At 49.1% G+C, this 24,063-nt stretch overlaps 2 protein-coding genes across 5 annotated transcripts in view; one reads left to right on the top strand and one right to left on the bottom strand.

Annotated features, from left to right (window-relative positions):
* Window positions 1-107: 107 nt before the first annotated feature.
* On the bottom strand, window positions 108-12,567 carry IZUMO2 (IZUMO family member 2). 3 transcript variants are annotated; one of them, NM_001194696.1, is made up of 7 exons: window positions 12,252-12,483; window positions 12,032-12,106; window positions 8,295-8,381; window positions 7,718-7,738; window positions 6,745-6,825; window positions 2,142-2,268; window positions 108-206 (listed from the first exon to the last, which is right to left on the bottom strand). In NM_001194696.1, the coding sequence occupies exons 1-7, from the start codon at window positions 12,481-12,483 to the stop codon at window positions 164-166; spliced, it is 666 nt and encodes a 221-aa protein (NP_001181625.1). In that variant the 3' UTR covers window positions 108-163. The 3 variants fall into 3 exon arrangements, with proteins under 3 accessions (NP_001181625.1, XP_028694351.1, XP_028694352.1); XM_028838518.2 differs by lacking the exon at window positions 7,718-7,738 and having other exon boundaries at window positions 110-206; window positions 12,252-12,567; XM_028838519.2 differs by lacking the exons at window positions 7,718-7,738; window positions 8,295-8,381 and having other exon boundaries at window positions 110-206; window positions 12,252-12,558.
* The window catches only part of MYH14 (myosin heavy chain 14), a 145,662-nt gene continuing 133,863 nt past the window's right edge, over window positions 12,265-24,063 (top strand). Inside the window, exons 1-2 of one of the 2 annotated variants that reach the window (XM_077980800.1) lie at window positions 12,265-12,381; window positions 13,657-13,746. In XM_077980800.1, coding sequence (XP_077836926.1) covers window positions 13,696-13,746 — 51 coding nt within the window. In that variant the 5' untranslated portion in view covers window positions 12,265-12,381; window positions 13,657-13,695. The remainder of the gene's footprint in view (window positions 12,382-13,656; window positions 13,747-24,063) is intronic. The other variant, XM_077980801.1, reaches the window with a different exon arrangement.

Consider the following 24,063-nt stretch of genomic DNA (forward strand, 5'->3'; position numbering starts at 1 on the left):
ATGAGTGGGATCTGGTCCCAGCTTTTGAGGAGCATCCAGTCAGGTAGAGAAACACAGCTGGACGCCAACTAGGGGGAGGGTCCCCAGGAAACGGACAGAGACATTGATGGATTTGTCACCAATTTTATTAATTTTCCTTTCTCCTTATCCCCAAACCACCGTCCTACTGCAGCAGGAGTTTTCGGTTTTGTCTGTATGTACAAGCCCTGGTCAGAGAGAAAAAGCCTGTAGATTAGAATGAGAATTTCAGGCTCCTCCAGATCAAAGGACCCATAACTTCCCTCCAATCTTTGGCTTGATTTGGCTCATCCAGTGATGTCATGGGTATCTGGGCAGATTTTCAGGGTTCTCTGCCAATCGGAGTTGGTGAGGAGAGAGGAGAGAAAAGTTGGGACCAGGGGTGATGGTAAAATGTGGGAACAGAAAGAGTCTAAAAAGACAAGAGGAGACACAGGCAGAAATGGAGAGAGATAAGGTAGAGACAGGGTATAGTGGAAGCAGGTATAGTGGGCTACACTGTGTCACCCACCCCAAAGATATATCCAAGTCCCAACTCCTAGTATCTGGGAATGTGACCTCAATTGGAAACACAGTCTTTGCAGATGTAATTAAGTTAAGGTGACATGAGATTTAGGATGGGCCTTACATCTAAAGACAGGTGTCCTTAGAAGAGAAAGGAGAGGGAGATTTGAGACGGACACACAGGAAACAAAGCCATGTGAAGACAGAGGCAGGGATTAGAAGGGAGCCAAGGAATGCCAGCAGCCACCAGCAGCTAGGACACAGGCATGGGGTGGATTCACTCTCAGAGGCTCCGGAAGGAACCAACTTTGCCAACCCCTTGATTTCAGACTTCTGCTTTCAGAACCCAGAGAATACATTTCTTTTGCTTTAAGTCACCCAGTTTGTGGTGATGTTACAGCAGCAATAAGAAATGAATACACAGGGAGACAGAGAAATGAGGAGAGAGAGTTGGAAGAGAGGCTGAGCAAGTACACAGTGAGAGCTGGCCTGCAGGGAGCACTCCCCATGCGCTAAGTGTTATTAAGAGCGTTCACTGGCCAGGCATGGTGGCTCATGAGTAATCCCAGCACTCTGGGAGGACGAAGCAGATGGATCACCTGAGGACAGGAGTTTGAGACCAGCCTGGCCAACATAGCGAAACCCCGTCTCTACTGAAAATACAAAAATTAGCTGGGGTGGTAGAGGGCACCTGTAGTCCCAGTTACTCGGGAGGCTGAGGCAGGAGAATCGCTTGAACCTGGGAGGCGGAGGTTGCAGTGAGCCAAGGTTGCAAAATCACGCCACTGCCCTGTAGCCTGGGCCACAAAGCAAAACTCTGTTTCAAGAAAAAAAAAAAGAAAAAATTAAGAAAAAAAGAGCATTCACTGATTCACTGCTCATCACACCCCCCAGCGGGAGGTGGTGGCATTACTCCCTTTTTGCAGATGAAGAAACTGAGGCGTTAGGGAAAGGAGATTAATGGGACACTTGGAGGAGGCAGAGAGAGAGAGAGAGAGAGAAATTGAGACAGAGAGGGGAAGACAGGGGCCGGAGAAGGGGCTCGGGGGGGCACAAGTAGAAAGAGACAGGGAGATAAACTTAGAGGGGGAGAGGAAGGTGAAAGCCACTTCCTTCCTAGGCACAGGGCCTGGGGTCCATGGAAATGTTTTCACTGTAGTATCTTTGAAAGCCAGAAGAAGATAAATGAATGTAACAGTAATTATGATGACGAATAGAACATAATTAATCCAACTTGGATGATATTTGTCTTTCTACCAAGGAATCCACAAAACATAACTTTTAGGGTTTTTTTGTTTTTGGTTTGTTTTTAGTGTAAGAAGAGGCCCACAAAGGCAAAAGTGCTGAGGACCCAGGAAGGTTGTAATGTGACCCAGAGGTGGAGGAAAGGGGAAATGAGAAAGACAGACAGACAGAAATACAGATGAGAGAAAGGTACGGGGGCGGGGGCGGGAGGGAGAAGAGGGAGGAGAGAGACAGAGAGAGAAAAAGAGAGATAGAGACTAAAGTGACTGAAGAGGAGACTCTCAAAATACACAGTGACCCATCCAGGGAGTTGCCATTTTTGAGGGCCCCAGTGGGTCCCACGGGGGACTGAGGAGGGGGCAAGGATGACTCACGAGACCACGATGACCATGAACATAAAGACAGCCAGAGACACAGAAATGAAGATGCCCAACAGCGCCTGGTTCCTCAGGTATTTGTTGTCCATCTGGTACTGCAGGGCCACGCGGGGTTGCCGGTCGACTGGGGCGGGAGGGAAACAGCCCTGACCTCCAAGTCACCACCCCTCCTTAGCCTCGTACCCACCCCACCTGTTCATTCAGCAGCCTGGAGCAGGGGTGGGGGTGGGGCGCTCCCTCTTCCTATTTGTTCCCTGCCCTCTGCTGGGATCTGACTCTCCATTTATCCATTCCTCTAATGCTCTGTCTCAGGCACCATTGTAGGCACTTGGGATACAGCCAGGAACCAAGCTGGCAAACTGGCCTCATGGAGTTGACAGTCCAGCCTGCATACCACAGTTATCACAGTTACAGTGAGAGGCTAGTTCTAAAAGCATTTCATTTGATGGGATGGGGTGGGGTGAGGACGACTTGGGAAGTTCGACTCAAAACCAAAAGGTACAGATACAATGGCCAGGCATGGTGAGCTCGCGCCTATAATCCCAGTACTTTGGGAGGCTGAGGCAGGAGGATCACTTGAGCCCAGGGGTTCAAGTCAGTGTGGGCTGTGAGATCCTATCTCGACAAAAAAGAAAAAATTAGCTAGGTATGGTGGCACATGCCTGTAGTCCTAGCAACTCAGGAGGCTGAGGTGGGAGGATTGCTGGAACACAGGAGGTTGAGGCTGCAGTGAGCCATGACTGTGTCACTGCACCCCAACCTGGGGGATGAACCAAGACCCTGTCTCAGAAAACAAAAACAAAAACAAAAACAAAACAAACAAAAAAAACCGGAGACACTATGCACATGAGAGGGAGGTACAAAATGCGAACAGTTTCACAAGATAAAAGTCTTAGTTGCTACATCTTAGCTGTTGACCCTGAAGGTGGCCTTGGGAGTTGCTTTCTGCATCTTCCACTTACCACCCACCACCAACTCTTTCCTTCTATCAGCAAAGCCTCTTGGCTTGACCTTCAAACTGTAGGCAGAATCCAATCTACCTCCATGGCTACCAAGCGGGTCCAACTCCAGCCCAAGGCTTCTCTTGGGGGGGCTTCCTTGACTCCTCCTCCCACAGTTCCTCACATGGCCTCTGGGAGGCGCTGTTAACACCTAAGTCGGCTCCCTCTTCTCAGAGTCTTCCTGCTACTCTATGGCCCCCCATCTCAGAATAAAAGCTCAAGTTCTCACCATGCTCTCTAGCAAGCCCTGCACCATCTGGTTCCCACGTGACCTGGCCATTGCCACCCTACTATTCTCTTTCATTCACTGGGCTCTGGCCACACTGGCCTTCTCCTACTTGTTGCTTGATCATGTTGGATCTTTGCATGTGCTGTTCCCTCTGTCATTGACACTGTTCCCATCACTTGCTTACTTCCTTCAGCTTTCAAAAGTCACCTCTTTAGAGGGGCGCCCTACATCTGTACTTTCTTTTTTTTTTTTTTTTTTTTTTTTGAGACGGAGTCTCGCGCTATTGCCCAGGCTGGAGTGCAGTGGCTCAATTTCAGCTCACTGCAAGCTCTGCCTCCCAGGTTCACGCCATTCTCCCGCCTCAGCCTCCTGAGTAGCTGGGACTACAGGTGCCCGCTACCACGCCCGGCTAATTTTTTTGTATTTTTAGAAGAGATGGGGTTTCACCATGTTAGCCAGGATGGTCTCGATCTCCTGACCTCATGATTCACCTGCCTCGGCTTCCCAAAGTACTGGGATTACAGGCGTGAGCCACCGCGCCCGGCCTACATCTGTACTTTCTAAAGTAGCAGCCTCCCCCGAGGCACTATTTACCAAACCATTCTGTTTTCATTAGAACACTATTGCCACCTGAATCCAGCCTGTTTATCTGTTCATGTAATTACCATCTAACCCAGTGGTTCTCAATCAGGGATAATTTTGTCGCTCAGGGGACATTTGGAAATGTCTAGGGACATTTCTGATTATCATAATGGGGAGGGAGATGCTACTGGCATCTCGTGGATCGAAGCTAGGGATGCTGCTAAACATCCTACAATAACCAGGATGGCGTCCCTAACAAAGAATAATCCAGCTCCATATCTCCACAGTGCTGAGGTTGCAAAACCCTAGTCTAACCTCTGGCCCCATTAAAATGTGGGCTCCACGAGGGCAGGAACTACATCTGTCTCCCATTCCACTGTTCCTTAGTTTGGGACATCGTAGGGTGCTCAAAATATTTGTTGTCACCAAATACCAGCCAAAGGAAGCAAACAAGCAAATCCAAAAGTGGGACACTCTACAGGACACACTCCCTTCTTTTTCAATGCCAATGTCATGGAGGCAAAAAAAACCAAAAAACACAACAAAACTGGTAAGAGAAACTGTTCTAGGTCGGGTGCAGTGGCTCATGCCTGTAATCCCAGCACTTTGGGAGGCCAAGTTGGGCCAATCACTTGAGCCCAGGAGTTTGAGACCAGCCTGGCCAACATGGTAAGACCCAGTCTAAAAACAAAACAGAACAAAACTGTTCTAGATTTTAAAAAGAAGTGAAAAACCTAACAATTGAATGATATAAGAAGTCCTTTCATTGGACCCTGGTTTGAACAAATCAACTGTGAAAAATATTCTGGGGACAATTAGGGAAGTTGACAGTGGGACCTGGAATTATTTGACATTGAGGAATCATTGCTTGGTTTGGTGGGTGTGGGAACGACATTGTGGCTGCTTAGGAAAATGTGTTTATTTTTAGAGGTACAGTCTATGTATGGGGCATGGTGTCTGTGATTTCTTTTAAGATACTATGGCAAAGAATAAAGTAGGTGAAATAAATATGGAAGAATGTTCATTGTTAACATAATTTGATAGTAAGTGCTACTTTTGAGATTATGATCAGAGAGGCCTGTCTGAGGAAGTGACCTTTGAGACCTGAATTAAGTAAAGAAGTGATTGGAACAGTGTGACAGAGAGAGGGAGCAGCATGTGAAAAGATCCAGCATGACTATTCAACCTGGATAGATATATGTGGATTCATTGTACCATTTTTTTTTTTTTTTTGAGATGGAGTCTCGCATTGTCACCCAAGCTGGAGTGCAATGATGCGATCTTGGCTCACTGCAGCCTCCACCTCCTAGATTCAAGTGATTCTCCTGCCTCAGCCTCCTGAGTAGCTGGAATTACAGATGCCCGCCACCACGCCAGGGTAATTTTTTGTTATTTTAGTAGAGACGGGGTTTCACTATGTTGGCCAGGCTGGTCACGAACTCCTGACCTTGTGATCTGCCTGCCTCGGCCTCCCAAAGTGCTGGGATTACAGGTGTGAGCCACTGCATGTCCTGCCTCTTTGTACTATTCTTTCTGTTATGAGAATATATGTTTTTTAGGCTGGGCATGGTGGCTCATGCCTGTAATCATGGCACTTTGGGAGGCTGAGTGGATTACCTGAGGTCAGGAGTTTGAGACCAGGCTGGTCAACATGGTGAAACCCCATCTCTACTAAAAATACAAAAATTAACCGGGTATGGTGGTGCATACTTGTAGTCTCAGCTATTTGGGAGGCTGAGGCAGGGGAATCACTTGAAGCTGGGAGGCAGAGGTTGCAGTGAGCCGAGATCATGCCTATGCATTCCAGCCTGGGCGAGACTCCATCTCAAAAAAAAAAAAAAAAAAAAAGCCATGTGCAGTGGCTCACACCTGTAATCCCAGTACTTTGGGAGGCCAAGACAGGTGGATCACAAGGTCAGGAGATTGAGACCATACTGGCTAACACGGTAAAACCCCGTCTCTACTAAAAATACAAAAAATTAGTCGGCTGTGGTGGCGGGCACCTGTAGTCCCAGCTACTTGGGAGGCTGAGGCAGGAGAATAATGTGAACCCAGGAGGCGGAGCTTGCAGTGAGCCGAGATTGCGCCACTGCACTCCAGCCTGGGCAACAGAGTGAGACTTCATCTCAAAAAAAAAAAAAAAAAAAAAAAGTCGGGCGCAGGGGCTCACGCCTGTAATCCCAGCACTTTGGGAGGCTGAGGCGGTGGATCACCTGAGGTCAGGAGTTCAAGACCAGCCTCAACATGGAGAAACCCCGTCTCTACTAAAAATACAAAATTAGCTGGGCGTGGTGGCGCATGCCTGTAATCCCAGCTACTCAGGAGGCTAAGGCAGGAGAATTGCTTGAACCTGGGAGGCGGAGGTTGTGGTGAGCCAAGATCGCACCATTGCACTCCAGCCTGTCAACAAGAGTGAAACTCTGTCTCAAAAAAAAAAAAAAAAAAAAGAATGTATGTTTTTTAGATTTATGAATGAATGAATGAGTGAATTCAGCACAGCCTTCCAAATTCCCCAGGTACAGCAACGGCTAAGAAGAAAATGTTTTTCTGGCACCTGCCATTCTGGTGCTAGGGGCATTCTAAAGTTCCAGGGAGTCTCTCCATTTACCAGATGGAGGAAAGTGAATTTCAGAATACAGAAGCAACTTCTGGGCCACACTCTAAGCAAATGGTTAGGGCAGGATTTGAGGCTGCATGTGGGAGCCTCGAAACCCGTATCTAGCGGGTCATGGTTGTCTTAATCTCTCGCACGCCTGTCCCACGTCTTCCCCCACCCCCAGAAGCTTACCAAAGCAGTACTTTTTGTGGATACACTGGGATTTGATCCTCTGGCAATGTAAACAGTCCCACACCTCTTCTTTTAGCCAGCCTAGGCAAGGGGAAAGGGAGAAGTAAGACAAGGGCAGATATCAGAGGACCGGCAAGGGTGGGAAGGAAGAAGGAGAAAGAGGAGATGGGGTCCCTTGGCTCTCCTAAATTTCAGAGATTCCACTGCCCAGCAGAGGAACTGAGCAAAATGCACTGACAATTCACATAAAAAATAATTGTTATATAATCATTGAAGAGTTCAATTCAGTTGCAGTCATCCAGTAGATTCAGCAGTCTGTTTGTGGACATTTAATTAAACATTTGTAAATTCTGAGTTTGCACTTTTCTTTTTCTAATTTGGAGCCTCCTTTGCAGACACTGGTGAGATGTCCCCTCTTTGGGCCCACTGTGTCCTCCTCTACTGGTGCATACAGGAGGACTACATTTCCCAGGGTGCCTTTCAGTAAATTGTGACCTTGTGACCTAGTCCTGGACAATGGAAAGTCAGCAGGATCATGTGTGTCTCTTCCAGGCTTGGCTGTAAAACTCTCAGTGTGATTTCTATTGCTTTTCTGTTTGAAGCATGCTTAGAAGCTGCCACGTGTGTATAGCCTGGATCCCTGAGTCACCACCTGGACTGCCACTCAACTCTCAGTGAAATTTGGGTGAAAGAAAAATAAACCTTTGTTGTATTAAACCACTGAGATGTGAGGGTTTATTTGTTAATACAACATAGCCTATCTTATCGTGACTTACATACCTTCAAAATGTTGTTTTGCAGATAGTCGTTATTTTCATAAACCTTTAAAAAGCAAATCTCCCTAGGTTCCATGGCTTTGGGGTAAGGGAACTGCCAAATGGAGTAAGGAGTGGTAGCCAGGCTTGATTTGGGGAGACAGGGCAAAGGGGGTTAGGAGGGTAAAGAAGGGAGAGATAGATGATCCAGAACTCACGGCAAAGTTTGGGGTTGCAGGCTGCAAGAGAAAATTGCTGAGGTGAGTTAAATTGGGATGGTAACTTGATAATTTAATTGGTGAGGGATCAGGAGAGCAGGTAAGAGGTGAGGCTGGGAAAGGACAGAAGGGAAGATTGGGGAGAGATGAAGAAGGCTGAGTTATAGGAGAGGTGAAGAAGGAGTTTGGTTTGGGAGAAAAAGTGGTAAAAGTGGATCAAGAGGCCGGGCGCGGTGGCTCAAGCCTGTAATCCCAGCACTTTGGGAGGCCGAGACGGGCGGATCACAAGGTCAGGAGATCGAGACCATCCTGGCTAACATGGTGAAACCCCGTCTCTACTAAAAATACAAAAAACTAGCCGGGCGAGGTGGCGGGCGCCTGTAGTCCCAGCTACTCCGGAGGCTGAGGCAGGAGAATGGCGTGAACCCGGGAGGCGGAGCTTGCAGTGAGCCGAGATCCGGCCACTGCACTCCAGCCTGGGCGACAGAGCGAGACTCCGTCTCAGAAAAAAAAAAAAAAGTGGATCAAGAGATCAAGGGAGAAGGGGAGAGGGAATTGGTGGAGAGATATGCTGCACCTTTTAATTGATGTGAAATTAAAACTTTCTTGAGTTCCTTGATCACATTCGCCCTGAGGGTCACCAGCTCTTCCAGCAAAGGCTCATCTGAGGAGAGGAAGAGATCTCTGTGGGGTGGGAGGCACCCGGAAAGCCCACCCCACTACCTGCAGCTTCCAGGAGAAGAGATGAGGAAGTTCCTCTTCATTTATAAGGGGTAACCGAGACCAGGATTACTAAGGGTCTCCTGGGCAAATCTATGGCCGGGGAGATCCTGCATCTATATTCTGATTCACTGTGGGGCCTAGGCAAAGCCACGCTTCCTTGGCCTCACCTTCCTTATCTGGCAAGAGGATTTGATCTCTCTTCTCCTCTTCTTTTTTTTTTTTTGAAACGGAGTCTCACTCTGTTGCCCAGGCTGGAGTGCAGTGGTGTGATCTTGGCTCACTACAACCTCCACCTACCAAGTTCAAGCGATTCTCTTGCCTCAGCCTCCCAAGTAGCTGGGATTACAGGCATGCGCCACCACGCCCGGCTAATTTTTTCTATTTTTAGTAGAGATGGGGTTTCACCATGTTGGCCAGGCTGGTTTCAAACTCCTGACCTCAGGTGATCCTCCCACCTCGGCCTCCCAAAAGTGCCGGGATTACAGGCGTGAGCCACCGTGCCTGGCCTCTTCTTTTTTGTGTCTACACTCACTCCTTCATGATTTCAATCCATATGGCTTTATATATTACCTAGCCTTGCACTGTCCAGTGTGGTAGCCATTAGCCACACCTGGCTACTGAACACTTGAAATGGGCTAGTCTGAATTGAGATGTGCTGTAGGTATAAAACGTACACTGGATTGTAAAGATATTGTGCAAGAAACCTGTGAAATATATCGATAATTCCTATGTGGATTGCATGTTGAAATGGTGATATTTTATATATTGGATTAACTAAAATATATTATCAAAATTAATTTCATCTGTTTCTGTTTCCCTTTTTATTTATTTTTTTGTTTTTGTTTTTTTTTTTTGAGACGGAGTCTCGCTCTGTCGCCCAGGCTGGAGTGCAGTGGCCGGATCTCAGCTCACTGCAAGCTCCGCCTCCTGGGTTCACGCCATTCTCCGGCCTCAGCCTCCCGAGTAGCTGGGACTACAGGCGCCCGCCACCTCGCCCGGCTAGTTTTTTGTATTTTTTTTTAGTAGAGACGGGGTTTCACCGTGTTAGCCAGGATGGTCTCGACCTCCTGACCTCGTGATCCGCCCGTCTCGGCCTCCCAAAGTGCTGGGATTACAGGCTTGAGCCACCGCGCCCGGCCTCTGTTTCCCTTTTTAAAACACAGCTACTAGAATTTTTCTTTTCTTTTCTTTTCTTTTTGTTTCTGAGACGGAGTTTCACTCTTGTTGCCCAGGCTGGAGTGCAATGGCGTGATCTCTGCTCACTGCAAACTGTGCCTCTGGGTTCAAGTGATTCTCCTGCCTCAGCCTCCTGAGTAGCTGGGATTACAAGTGCCCGCCACCACACCTGGCTAATTTTTGTATTTTTAGTAGAGATGGGGTTTTACCATGTTGGCCAGGCTAGTCTTGAACTCCTGACCTTAGGCGATTCACCTGCCTCAGCCTCCCAAAGTGCTGGGATTACAGGCGTGAGCCACCACGCTACTAGAAAATTTAAAATTTAAATTTAAAATTGCATATGTGACTCCTATTTGTGGCTGACATTCTATTTCTATTGGATGGTGCTGTTCTATACACAGATGCCCCCCACATTTATATTACTATCCCAGAGGGCTCACCAAAGGTGGGATTTATATACCCAGCTATCTGGTCAAGATCTCCAGTTGGATGTCTAAGAGGCATCTCAAACCCACTAAATCCAAAACTGAACCCTCATTATTCTCCTCCAGACCTACTCCCAACCTCCCAGTCTACTCCATCTTAGTAAATAAGTGTGTCACGATTCTAATTGCTCAATTCAGAATCATTGGTGCTATCTTTGATGCCTTTCTCTTTTTCTTTTCTTTTCTTCTTTCTTTTTTTTGTGAGATGGAGTTTTGCTCTTGTTGCCCAGGATGGAATGCAATGGGGCGATCTCAGCTCACTGCAAGCTCCACCTCCCAGGTTCACACCACTCTCCTACGTCAGCCTCCCTAGTAGCTGAGACTACAGGTGCCCGCCACCACGCCCGGCTAATTTTTTGTATTTTTAGTAGCGACGGGGTTTCACCGTGTTAGCCAGGATGGTCTCAATCTCCTGACCTCGTGATCCGCCCACCTCGGCCTCCCAAAGTGCTGGGATTACAGGGGTGAGCCACCGCGCCCGGCCGACGCCTTTCTTTTTCTTATATCCCAGTGCAATTCGTCAGCATGACTGGCAACAAATCCTGTTTGTTCAATATTCTAAACACCCATTCCCTCCCCTTAACTCTAAGATCTCATCTTTCACAGAGACAATGTTGCCTTCTCACTCCACTCTGGCCTTCTTGGATGTTCTGTGAATATGCCAAACATAGTCCCATCTCAGGGATTCCACCAGCTGTTCTTTCTGCCTGCACCCTTCTACCCCCAGACCCCATCATGGCTGCTTCCCTCTCCCCTTCTAGTCTTTTCTCACATGCTCCCTTTTCAGGGACATCTTTCTTGGATGCCCTGCTTTAAGCTGCAATCCCCACCCCTACTCACAGCACTTGCCATTCCATGGTCCTTGCTTTATTTTTTTCCTCCTTAGTATTTCCCTCCATTTGACGTATTTTATTGGGCAATAAAGGATTAACGGAGCAGGCCTGGGTTGTCCCAACCCTGCACATTCCCACCCCTGCCACCACACACACACACAAAAATTTCGCTCTTGCCTGGCTCACGGAAGGTAACCTCTATGTCCTTGAAATATCCTGCCTGTTAAGAGTATCTTGGTTTGGCTGGCACGGTGGCTCACGCCTATAATTCCAGCACTTTTGGGAGGCCGAGGCAGGCAGATCACTTGAGGTCAGAAGTTTGAGAACAGCCTGGCCAACATGGTGAAACCCCGTCTCTACTAAAAATATAAAAATTAGCTGGGCATGGTGGTGGGTGCCTGTAATCCCAGCTACTTGGGAGGCTGAGGCAGGAAAATCGCTTGAACCCGGCAGGCGGAAGCTGCAGTGAGCAGAGATTGTGGCACTGCACTCCAGCCTGGAAGACAGGGCAAGACTGTCTTTAAAAAAAAAAAAAAAACAGTGTCTTGGATTATGATCAGGTGCAGCGGCTCACACCTGTAATCCCAGCACTTTGGGAGGCTGAGGCAGGAGGATTTATTGAGGCCAGGAGTTTGAGACCAGCCTGGGCAACATAATGAGACCCCATCTCTACAAAAAATTAAAAAATAGAAAATTAGCCAGGTGTGGTGGCACACGCCTGTGGTTCCAGCTACTTGGGAGGCTGAGGCGGCAGGATCGCTGGAGCCCTGGAGGTGGAGGCTGCAGTGAGCTGTGATGGCGCCACTGCACTCCAGCCGGAGCGACAGTGAGGCTCTGCGCCTTAAAAAAAGAAAGGAAGGAAGGAAGGAAGGAAGGAAGGAAGGAAGGAAGGAAGGAAGGAAGGAAGGAAGGAAGGAAGGAAGGAAGGAAGGAAGGAAGGAAGGAAGGAAGGAAGGAAGGAAGGAAGGAAGAAAGAAAGAAAGAAAGAAAGGCTACATTACATGCGTGTTTGCTCTTATTTTTATATTCAAAGGAGGTGATGCAGACCGGCGGAAAGGAGAGGGGTGCTGGAGCAGGCGTTCCCTCGGCTCTCCTACCTTTCAGAGAGTTATTCATTAAGTGCTGCGTTTGGTTCTTGACAAAGGACGCCACCAGGTCCAGTTGATTTGTCTCTAGGGGAGAAGGGAGAGGACACTCCAGTGGGCCCCCCAGAGAGTCAAGTGACCTCGCCCCCTCCAGGCCTGGCCCCGACCCCTCTTGGGGGCGTGGTCTCCGGCATCCCTCGCCCAGCCCCGCTGCCCAACTTCCAGCACGCACCCACTCTCCCCACAAACGCGTTCAGCGCGTAGTCCTGGAAGAAAGGCCCCTCCATGCCCATCAGGACGGCCCCGGCGCGGGCCTGCAGCTGCTCCAACTGGAAGCGACTGGGGATGAGGGCGGAGCGCAGGTGACTCAGGGCCTCCGGCACCGAGGGGTCGCACTGCAGGCAGCCCCAGCTTCCGGTGGCGCCCAGGCCCGAGAGCAGCAGAAGGGTCAACGCCAGAGGCATGGCGAGGCCTTTGTGACGTCACAGAGAGGGCCCGGCCGGCCCCGCCTCCCAGTCGAGGGCGCGGTCAGGAGGCCCAGGGAGCATCAGGGTGTTACAGGTCCGTGTTTGCTGAGCACCTACTGTGTGCCAGGCATGGTTCTAGAACCTAGAGAGAGAGTCAAGAAAAAACAGAAAGCCTCTGCTCTACCCCTCTTGGAACTTACTAATTCCTCTTAAATTTATTCGTTCAACACATATTGTTTTGTTTTATTTATTTATTTATTTATTTATTTATTTATTTATTTATTTATTTTTTCCCGAGACGGAGTCACACTCTGTCTCCCAGGCTGGAGTGCAGTGGTGTGAATCGGTTAACTGCAACCTCCGCCTCCCGGGTTCAAGCGATTCTCCTGCCTCAGCCTCCCAAGTAGCTGGGACTACAGGCAGGCGCCACCAGGTCCAGCTAATTTTTTATTTTTAGTAGAGACGGGTTTCATCATGTTGGCCAGGCTGGTCTCGAACTCCTGACCTCAGGAGATCTGCCCGCCTCGGCCTCCCAAAGTGCTAGAATTATAGGCGTGAGCCGCTGCGCCCGGCCCACATATTTTTTGTTTGTTTGTTTGTTTGTTTGTTTGTTTGTTTTCAGACAGAGTCTTGCTCTGTCGCCCAGGCTGGAGGGCAGTGGTGCGATCCTGGGTCATGGCAAGCTCTACCTCACAGGTTCAACCTATTTTTGTGCCTCTGCCTACCAAGTAGCTGGGATTACCGTGCCACCACACTCGTATAATTTATGTATGTATATGTGTGTGTATATATATATATATAGAAAGAGAGAGAGAGAGAGAGATGGAGTCTCGCTCTGTGTCACAGGCTGGAGCTCAGTGGTGCAATCTCAGCTCACTCTATATACGTAGATGAATTAAATATAAATTTAATCATAGAGATTCAACTAAAAACATTATAATAGTATACACGGAGATATAGCAAATGTGAAATTAATATATATTAATATATAGTTAAATATTAATTCATAGAGATTAAATTAATTAAGACTAAATATTACTATGTGGAGGGAGAGAGGAGGAGAGAGAGAGACAGAGTAGGAGAGGGGAGTTGTCTTATTAATAGTTTAGGTGCTATAACAAAACACCATAGACTGGGTGGCTTATAAACAACAGAATTTATTTCTTGCAGTTCTGGAGGCTGGAAATCCAAGATCAGAGCGCCAACAAGATGTGGTTCTGGTGGATCTTTCTTCTTGTATCCTCACGTGGCAGAAAGAGGGTGAGAGGACTCTCTGGGTTCCCTTTTTTATTTTTTAATTTTTGAGATAGAGTCTTGCTCTTGTCACCCAGGCTGGAGTGCAGTGGCACGATCTCAGCTCACCGCAACCTCCACTTCCCAAGTTCAAGCGATTCTCCTGCTTCAGCCTCCTGAGTAGCTGGGACTATAGGTGTGTGCCCCCACGCCTGGCTAATTTTTGTATTTTTAGTAGAGATGGGGTTTCACCATGTTGGGCAGGCTGGTCTTGAACTCCCAACCTCAAGTGATCCGCCCCCACCTCAGCCTCCCAAAGTGCTGGGATTGCAAAGTGTAGGATTAGACCACAAGGAGGTGCTCACACCCAAGTGAAATTCTCTCTACTTCCGGACTGAAAGTCAGGGCCTTGCCGCCCACGCCTACCTTTCTTAGGATGATCCAGTTGTCTACCTATGTCGTGGGGGCCATAATTTGAGAAATGAACCTGAGATATTAACTCGCGCGTACTTTTCCTCATCCCCTATTACCATCTGCCTGTCATGCAGGGAGTCAAGGGGCTGCTGTTTGATCTAAGAAGTGATGGCTAGAATGGGATGGGAAGGCCGCTCATTCCTCAGCGTCCAAGCCCCAAACCCTGAGGCCCGGGTGTGAGGCAGGAAGGCTTGGGAGGCAGAACCGGTTTTGTTTATCGGCTGCAGCCATGCTAATTTGGTCAAACATAAGTTAAATGAACTATCATCAGATTTCACACCCCAGCAAAAGTGGCCAAGGAAGTTCCCACACTCACCCTCCAGGCGCACAGATGTCCATCACCATGTTATTGACGGCACCGGGAGACAAAGGCGAGCTGGGTGTCCTCACTGGGGAGGTGGGTCGCTGGTGGTACAGGACTCTGTAGCAGCTAGAAGATCAGACGAGTCTGTCCACATCATGACATGAATGGATCCAAGTGAAAACAGTAAAAAGCAAAACAAAGCAAGCAAACAAACGAAAAACCCACAGTGAAACATACAACTCAATACCATTGACATAATTTTTCTTTTTTTTTTTTTCTGGAGACAAGGTCTCCCTCTGTCGCCCAAGCTGGAGTGCAGTGGCACGATCTCAGCTCACTGCAGCCTCAACCTCCTGGGTTCAAGTGATCATCCTGCCTCAGGCTCCCACATAGAATAGAAAAAAATAGCTGGGTGTGGTGGCACGCTCCTGTAGACCTGGTTACTTGGGAGACTTAAGTAGGAGGATCGCCTGAACCTGGGAAATCAAGGCTGAAGTGAGCCACGATCTCATCACTGCATGCCAGCCTGGGGCACAGAGCAAGATCCTGTCTCAAAACATAAAAAGGAAAGAAAAGGATGATATGTTTGTTCATTTGTTTATTTTGAGACAGAGTTTTGCGCTGTTGCCCAGGCTGGCGTGCAGTGGCACGATCTTGACTCACTGTAATCTCGCCTCCCGGGTTCAAGTGATTCTCCTGCCTCAGCCTCCCGAGTAGCTGGCACTACAGGTGTGCACCATCACAGCCGGCTAATTTTTGTATTTTTTTAAATTTTTTTTTTGAGACAGAGTCTCACTCTTGTCACCCAGGCTGGAGTGTAATGGCATGGTCTCGGCTCACTGCAACCTCCGCCTCCCAGGTTCAAGCGATTCTCTTGCCTCAGCCTCCTGAGTAGCTGGGATCACAGGCGCCCACCACCACACACAGCTAATTTTTGTATTTTTAGTGGAAATGGGGTTTAACTATGTTGGCCAGGCTGGTCTTGAACTCCTGACCTCGTGATCCACCGCCTCGGCCTCCCAAAGAGCTGGGATTACAGGCGTGAGCCACTGCGCCTGGCCAATTTTTGTATTTTTAGTAGAGACGGGGTTTCACCACGTTGGCCAGGCTGTTCTCAAACTCCTGACTTCAAGTAATCCGCCCGCCTCGGCTTCCCAAAGTGCTGGGATTACAGTTGTGAGCCACCACGCCCAGCTGAAAAGGACTATATGTTTTATGTTCATCTGAGTTTGTGACTGTACAAAGTCGTGCCTGCTGCTCTAATATTTCCAGAGGGTTTTGGGGAGTTTTGTGAACCTCATGAAGTAATGTACATACACATGTGTATTGCCAGAATGAAGGCATGCCTTATCTCATTTCGTCCACACCCCATCTGGCTGAGGTGGATTGGGAGGCAGAGCAGGGACAGTCTACTCGTGTGAGGTTATGCAGGTAGAGACAGAGACAGATGTGGGGCCAGGCAGGCAGCCAGAGGTCCCCAGGCTGCAAAGCCCTGCTGAGTGACACTAATGGCCAGATCTGGCATTGGTGTGCAGCAGGCGGAAAAGAATGTCTGGGAAATGGTTAGAGGGATTTGGCTTCAAGCCCAGCGGAGGAGGGGAGTTAGAGGAGGCGGTTCCAGCGTTGGGGGTGGGGTGAGGGCTGTTTTCTCACCATCCACTTCCCCATGTCCAGCCCCCTCCCTAGTCCACATTGTGTGGCTACAAAAACAGTGACCTGTTCTCATGCACAGCTGTGGGGGGGCAGACAGGGACAGCCACATTGGAAAACTGTCAGGCTCTATGCAGGCTGGACATGTGCACATCCCTTCCTTCACATGCACACACGGGAAATGTGTGCACACATCCGCCAGGGCGGGCAGACACGCATCCCCTTGGCAGCGTCCTTTGTAAGGAGCTCAAGCTGGAGACAGCCCAAGTATCTGTCAACGGGAGACTCGCTAGATAAACCCACTGTGGCATGTTCCTCTGATGGAATCCTGCACGTCAGTGGGAGGATGATCTGGCTGCCCACAAATGTCTCTGGGGCATCGTTCAAACATGATGTTGAGCAAAAGCAGAAACAAAGGACGACATGATCTGCAATTCCTTTTTTTTGACAGAGTCTCACTCTGTCGCCCAGGCTAGAGTGCAGTGGTGTGATCTCGGCTCACTGCAACCTCTGCCTTCCAGGTTCAAGTGATTCTCCTGCCTCAGCCTCCTGAGTAGCTGGGACTACAGTCACGTGCCACCACACCTGGCTAATTTTTATATTTTTAGTAGAGATGGGGTTTCACCATGTTAGCCAGGATGGTCTCGATCTCCTGACCTCATGATCCGCCCACCTTGGCGTCCCAAAGTGCTGGGATTACAGTTGTGAGCCACCACGCCCGGCCTACAGCCTACTTTTTTAAGGCTGAATAATATTCCATTGTATTGGATGGGCCACATTGCGTGCATTCATTCATCGGTCGATAAGATACGTGGGTTGCTTGCACATCGTGTTTTGCATTCTTTTCTGGATATGTGTTATACTTCACTCACACAAGAACTTTAAAATAACATGCTTTGTTATTTGCATGGCCTGGGATTGAATGTCACCCCAAGGCAGAGGCAGGGCCCATGACCTGCCCCGCGGGACACTTCTCACCTAGTTCAGTGACTCTCACACCCACGGGTGGGGCATGGTCACGCCCACATTTCCTCTCACTCCATCACCAGCACCACGGGGTGACATCAGCTCTGCTCACACTCTGGGCCTGGAGGCTGCCACTCAGGCCAGAGTCCCCACACCTCCATGAGGCCCAGGGGTTCTCTGTACACTGCCTGTCTCCACCACCCGCTCTCTGGATGGAAAACTGGGGTGTGAGGTGACCACAGGCTATCTGCCCCCAGCCAATCCTAACTGTCCCTCTTGTTCCTCAAACCCTATCACTCATTCCCTTTTCTTTTATGCCTCCCTCTCTGCCTCTTTATCTCTCTCTCTCTGGGTCTCTGTCTCCTCCCCTGGTCTCCATCTCTCTCTCTCTGGGTCTCTGTCTCCCCCTCTCTCTGAGTCTCTGTCCCCCTCTCTGGGTCTCTGCCCTCCCAAGCTCTCTGGGTCTCTGTACCCCCTCTCTCTCTGGGTCTCTCCCTCTCTCTCTGGGTCTCTCCCTCTCTCTCTGGGTCTCTGTCCCCATCTCTCTGGGTGTTTGTCCCCTTGTCTCTGGGTATCTCTCCCCTTTTCTCTGGGTCTCTGTCCCCCCGACCCTCTGGGTCTCTGTCCCTCTCTGTCTGGGTCTCTGTCCCCCTCTGGTTCTCTGTCCCCCTCTCTCTGGTTCTCTGTCCCCCTCTCTCTGGGTCTCTATCCCCTGTCTCCTATCTCTGCCCCTCTCCATGTGTCTCAGTGCTTTGTCTCCTTTTTCCTGGCTTGCTCCTCCCTCCCTCCCTTCCTTCCTTCCTCCCCTCCCTCCCTCCCTCCCTCCCTTTCTCCCTCCCTTCCTTCCTCACTCCCTTCCTTCCTCCCTCCCTCCCTCCCTCCCTTCTCTCCTCCCTTCCTTCCTTTCCTCTTGCCTGCCTGCCTTTCAAACTCTGTTTGAGAGCCCCATATTCTGTGTGACATTGGGCAGGAAGCTTCCTCTCTTTGTCCTTCAGTTTCCTCACTGCACCATGGCACTCACTGGGCTGACATGAAACTGAAGGGAATCACTGTGTATCCCAGACACCTGGTATTTAGCGGCTGCTGAACCAGACCCATGGCCCACATGGGTTGAGAGTGTGGACTCTGTGCCAGGCCCCATGCCAAGACCTAGCACCTCCTTTCATCCTCCCGGCGCGCTGTAAGGGAAGCAATGGCATTGTCCCCGTCTGCAGATGAGGATGATGAGGTTGTTCAACTTGCCCCAGATCAGACAGTGAGTAGGAGGCAGGGCGAGAACTTGAACTCGGGCTGCCTGGCCTCAGAGCCTGTGCTCCTAACCCTACGCTCTGAGGGTTTCACATTGGCTGTTATGTGTATCGGCAAATCGGGATTTCCCAGCTTCAGCACTACTGACATTTGGGGCTGGACGATCTGTCCTTGTGGGCCCCGACCTGTGCACGGTGTAGGATGTGGGCAGCATCTCTGGCCTTTACTCACTAAATGCCAGCAGCACCCTCACTCCCAGCTGTGACAACCATAGATATATCCGTAGCTATTGCCAGAAGTCCCCCATCTGTCAATCGCTGTGTTCAACACAGCGTGCAGGGATCAAGAATACACGGGCCAGAGAGGACTTAACCAAAATAAAATATCTGACGTCCTTTGGGCTTCAGAAAGCACCATCCAGAAAGTTAATGGATAACCATATAATATAAAAATATATTTACAACCGGGCACTCATGCCTGTAATCCAAGCACTTTAGGAGGCCGAGGCGGGTGGATCATTTGAGGTCAGGAGTTCGGGAACAACCTGGCCAACATGGTGAAACCCTGTCTCTACTAAAAATACAAAAATTACCTGGGTGTGGTGGTGCATGCCTGTCATCCCGGCTACTTGGGAGGCTGAGGCAGGAGAATTGCTTGAACCCAGGAGGCGGAGGTTGTAGTGAGCCGAGATGGCGCCACTGCACTCCAGCCTGGGCAACAGAGCGAGACTCTATCTCAAAAAAAAAAAAAAATAAAAATAAAAAAAAAAATAAATAAGGAGAAAATACTCTGGGATTAGATAGTGGTGATGGTTGCACAACCACACGAATAAACTAAAACCCACCGAATTGCACATGTTAAAATGGTGCATTTTATGGCGTGTGAATTATGTTTTTAAAAAAGTTTAAAAGGTAGTTTTTTTTTTTTTTTTTTTTTTTAAGGAGTATGGGCTGTAGCGTCAGGATCCCAGCTTTGTTCCTTATGAACTGTGTGACCTGCGCATATCCCCCATACCTCAGTGTCCTCATCTGTAAAATGAAGACAACATTAGCATCTCTACAATAGTTTCACTGTGAGGGGCAAATGGGAAGATGAATTTAAAGTCCTTGTACACAGACATCGTTCTGTAAATGTGAGCTGGGAGCACAGACGTATCGCTTGTGAGTCACCTGAAAAATCTGGTGAGAAACTCAGCTCACACCCTCTCTCCCGCTAACCGCTGGCCCCAACCTGCCCCCCAGCCCCTCTCCCAGCCAGGGAAGTTTTATACTGCATGCATGCACTACTTTGGACCAAAATCTAGGGCCTTTCCTTTTTTTCTTTTTTTGAGACAGAGTCTGGCTCTGTCGCCCAGGCGGGAGGGCAATGGCGTGATCTCGGCTCACTGGAATCTCTGTCTGCCAGGTCCAAGCGATTCTCCCACTTCAGCCTCCTAAGTCACTGGGACTATAGGCATGTGGCATCATGCCCGGCTAATTTTCTGTATTTTTAGTAGAAATGGGGTTTCACCACATTGGCCAGGCTGGTCTCAAACTTCTGACCTCAGGTGATCCACCCGCCTTGGCCTCCTAAAGTGCTGGGATTACAGGTATGAGCCACCGTGGCTGGCCTCAGCTTCAATTTTTTTTTTTTTGAGATGGGGTCTCACTATGTTGCCCAAGCTGGTCTTGAACTCATGGCCTCAAGCGATCCTCCCACCTTGGCCTCCCAAAGTGCTAGGATTACAGGCTTGAGCCACCATGCCCGGCCAGGGCTTGTTTTATGGCACAACACCGCAAAGGAAAGAAAAATCTTAAAGATTGTAAGGCATTATGCAATTATGAAAAGCTAATTATTTTCTGTACCTCTAAGACCAAAGGTTATAATCTCAACCTAAAAAAACCCCAGTCGTGTAACATGCATTAAATATTTGACATAATGAGTGCCTGGATGTGCTTTTGAGTTGTAGAGCTGTTTGACTGTTAAAAGTACATTCAACCTGGTGGCTCACACCTGTAATCCCAGCACTTTGGGAGGCTGAGGTGGGCAGATCTTGAATCTAGGAGTTTGAGACAAGCCTGGGCAACACAGGGAGACCCTGTTTCTACCAAAAAAAGAAAAAAAAAAAAAAAAAAAAGCTGGATGTGCTGGCTCACAGCTGTATTCGCAGCTATTTGGGATGCTGAGGTGGGAGAATCTGTTGGGCCTGGGGGGTCAAGGCTGCAGTGAGCCATGATCATACCACTGCACTACAGCCTGGGTGACTGGGTGAGATCCTATCTCAAAAAGGAAGAAAAGAAAAAAGGAAAAAAGGGAGGAAGGAAGAAGGGAAGGGAAGGGAAGGGGAGGGGAGGGGAGGGGAGGGGAGAAGGAAAGAAAGAAAGGAAGGAAGGAAGGAGGCAGGGAGGGAGGGAAAAAATCCAGCCTCAGGGGCATTTCCAAGGAAAATGCTGTCCTGGTCACAGGACACTGCTCCACCCATGACTGAGGCAACTGTCCCTCCCTCACAGATCTTATCAGACTGCCGGATGGTATCGGTTTCTCTTTCCCTTGAGGACTCAGCCCTCCCCACCTCAGACAGCAGCTGCTCTAGGCCTTATCTGAGCTCCCTAGGTCTCCGGAACCCACCCCTGTTCTAGGCACACGGTAGACACGCTTGCTTCATGTGCACATTCATTCATACACACGGTGCATGCACACCTCTGTGCCAGGCACAGTCCTAGACACTGGGGCTACATCAGTGACCAGCTCAGACTCAAACCCCTGGAGCTATGTTCTAATAAAATAGGCACATGTAATATATAGTATATTTCATGGTCTTCGGCACTAAGGGGAAATAAAGCAGGAAGGGAGGGTGGGAGGAGGTGGCAGGGGTGCTGACAATTTCCAGCGTTCTGCAGAGGAGACCTCACCGAGGAGGTGATATCCAGGTAAAGTCCAGAAGGAAATGAGGAGCGAATCGTGAGGTCATCCCAGGGAGGAGCCTTCTGGGCAGAGGAAACAGCAAATGCAAAGACCCTGGGATGAGAACGTGCTTGGCAATTTTTTTTTTTTTTTTTTTTTTTTTGAGACAGAGTCTCACTCTGTCGCCCAGGCTAGAGGGCAATGGTGCAATCTTGGCTCGCTGCAGCCTGTGCCTCCTGGATTCAGGCAATTCTCCTGCCTCAGCCTCCCGAGTAGCTGGAATTACAGGCGTGGCCACCATGCCCGACTAATTTTTGTATTTTTAGTAGAGATGAGGTTTTGCCATGTTGGCCAGGCTGGTCTTGAACTGCTGACCTCAGGTGATCCACCCGCCTTGGCCTCCCAAAGAGCTGGGATTACAGATGGGAGGATCGCTTGCGCCCAGGAGTTCAAGACCAGCCTGGGTCACATGGAGAGATCTCATCTTCACAAAAAATACAAAAATTAGCCAGGGGTGGTGGTAGTCCCAGTTGCCTGTAGTCCCAGTTACTCGGGAGGCTGAGGTGGGAAGATTGCTTGAGGCCGAAAGTTTGAGTGTAGCACCTGTTCTGTGCATGCACCTTGTGTCCTTCTGCCACAGGACCTTTGCACGTGCTGTCTCTTCTGCCTGGACCACCTTACTCTCCCATTCTACCCAACGACCCCTACTCATCTTTCAACTTAAAGCTCAATGAGGACACCTTCTAAGACCTTGGGATGGTCCTGACAAGGTCAAATCCCTCTTGTTAGATGTTTTCAGAACACTATCCATTTTTCCACGGTAGCCCTCAGCAGGGAGGGGAGTTTCCACTTGTGGGTGTGACTGCCTGATTAATGATGGTCTTCCCCACCTCAATGTAAGCTCCACGTGGACATGAACTTGCTCCCTGCTGTGTCCCCAGCCCCTAGAACAATACCTGGTACACAGTAGGGGCTCAATAAATATTCGTTGGATGAATGAATGAATGTATGAATGAGAAAAATAACAAGAATGCAGGCTAACAACTAATGAGCTCAGACAGGAAGGGATAAATACAAGCTATGTTGCAAAGGAAGAATGGGTAGGAGACGGATTTGGAGAGAGAATAATAATGGCCTGACCGGGTGCAGTGGCTCATGTTGGTAATCCCAGCACTTTGGGAGGCTGAAGGGAGCAGATCACGAGGTCAGGAGATCGAGACCACCCTGGCGAACACGGTGAAACCCCGTCTCTACTAAAAAGTACAAAAAAACTAGCCGGGTGAGGTGGCGGGCGCCTGTAGTCCCAGCTACTCGGGAGGCTGAGGCAGGAGAATGGCGTAAACCGGGGAGGCGGAGCTTGCAGTGAGCTGAGATCCGGCCACTGCACTCCAGCCTGGGTGACAGAGCGAGACTCCGTCTCAAAAAAAAAAAAAAAAAAAGAAAAAGAAACCTCATCTCTACTAAAAATACAAAAAATTAGCCAGGCATGGTGGCGGGCGCCTGTAGTCCCAGCTACTCGGGAGGCTGAGGCAGGAGAATGGCGTGAACCCTGGAGGTGGAGCTTGCAGTGGGCCAAGATTGCATCACTGCACTCCAGCCTGGGCGACGGAGCGAGACTCTATCTCAAAAAAAAAAAAAAGTCAAATATTTCGTTATAATTTATTACAGTGACCGCATGTTAAAATAATGATTTACATATATTGTATTAAGTTAAAATATATTATTAAAATAAATATCACCTTTTTCTTTACTTTTTTTTTTGACACAAGGTCTCACTCTGTCACTCATGCTAGAGTGCAGTGGTGTGATCATAGCTCATTGCATCCTCTAACTCCTGGGTTCAAATGATCCTCTGACGTCAGCCTCCAGAACAGCTTGGAGTATAGGTGCGTGATCCCAGTGCCCAGCTAATTAGAAATTAATTTTTTTTTTTGAGACGGAATCTCGCTGTGTCGCCCAGGCTGGGGTGCAGTGGCGCAATCTCGGCTCACTGCAAGCTCCGCCTCCCGGGTTCACGCTATTCTCCTGCCTCAGCCTCTGAGTAGCTGGGACTACAGGCGCCCGCCACCATGCCCGGCTAGTTTTTTGTATTTTTAGTAGAGACGGGGTTTCACCATGTTAGCCAGGATGGTCTCGATCTCCTGACCTCGTGATCCACCCGCCTCGGCCTCCCAAAGTGCTGGGATTACAGGCTTGAGCCACCGCGCCCGGCCGGAAATTAATATTTTTTATAGATGGGGTCTTGCTGTGCTGCTCAGGCTGCTCTCAAACTCCTGGCTTCAAGTGATCCTCCCACCTTGGCCTCCTAATGTCACGCTGGGTTTGTAGCTGTTCAGGGTGATGATATTACCTGGCAAGCCCTGGCTACTTCATTATATCATCCTGGTCAACACTTCTCAAACTTTAATGCACACATGGATCTCCTGGAGATATTGATCAAATGCGGATTCCGATGTATGAGGTTTAGAGTGCGGCCTAAGGTTCTAAATGTTTTCCAAGCTTCCAGGAGTTGATGATGCTTCTGTTACCAGAAAAAGGGGTCTTGATCCAGGCCCCAAGAGAAGGTCTTTAAATCTCTTGCAGGAAGGAATTCAAGGACAGTCACAGAGTGCAGTGACAAGAAAGATTTTATTGAAAGCTGCTTTATTGCAGAGGAGGGCATCCTCAGAGAGCAAGCAGGAGAATACATCGTCCTTGTTTTAAGTTTTTCTTATACAGGGGTCTTGTCTATGTAAAGACTAAACTAGGCATGGTGGCTCATGCCTGTAATCCCAACACTTTGGGAGGCAGAGGGGGTGGATCACCTAAGGTCAGGAGTT

The sequence above is a fragment of the Macaca mulatta genome, chromosome 19 (assembly GCF_049350105.2).
Source record: "Macaca mulatta isolate MMU2019108-1 chromosome 19, T2T-MMU8v2.0, whole genome shotgun sequence".
Taxonomy (NCBI): Eukaryota; Metazoa; Chordata; class Mammalia; order Primates; family Cercopithecidae; genus Macaca; species Macaca mulatta.

Coding starts and splice junctions, on each gene's coding strand:
- IZUMO2 (NM_001194696.1), bottom strand. CDS start 12,483: ATGCCTCTGGCGTTGACCCTTCTGCTGCTCTCGGGCCTGGGCGCCACC. Junction 6,826..7,717: donor CTGCAACCCCAAACTTTGCC/GTGAGTTCTGGA, acceptor CCCCTTGCCTAG/GCTGGCTAAAAGAAGAGGTG. Junction 2,269..6,744: donor CCACAAAAAGTACTGCTTTG/GTAAGCTTCTGG, acceptor CTCCCGCCCCAG/TCGACCGGCAACCCCGCGTG.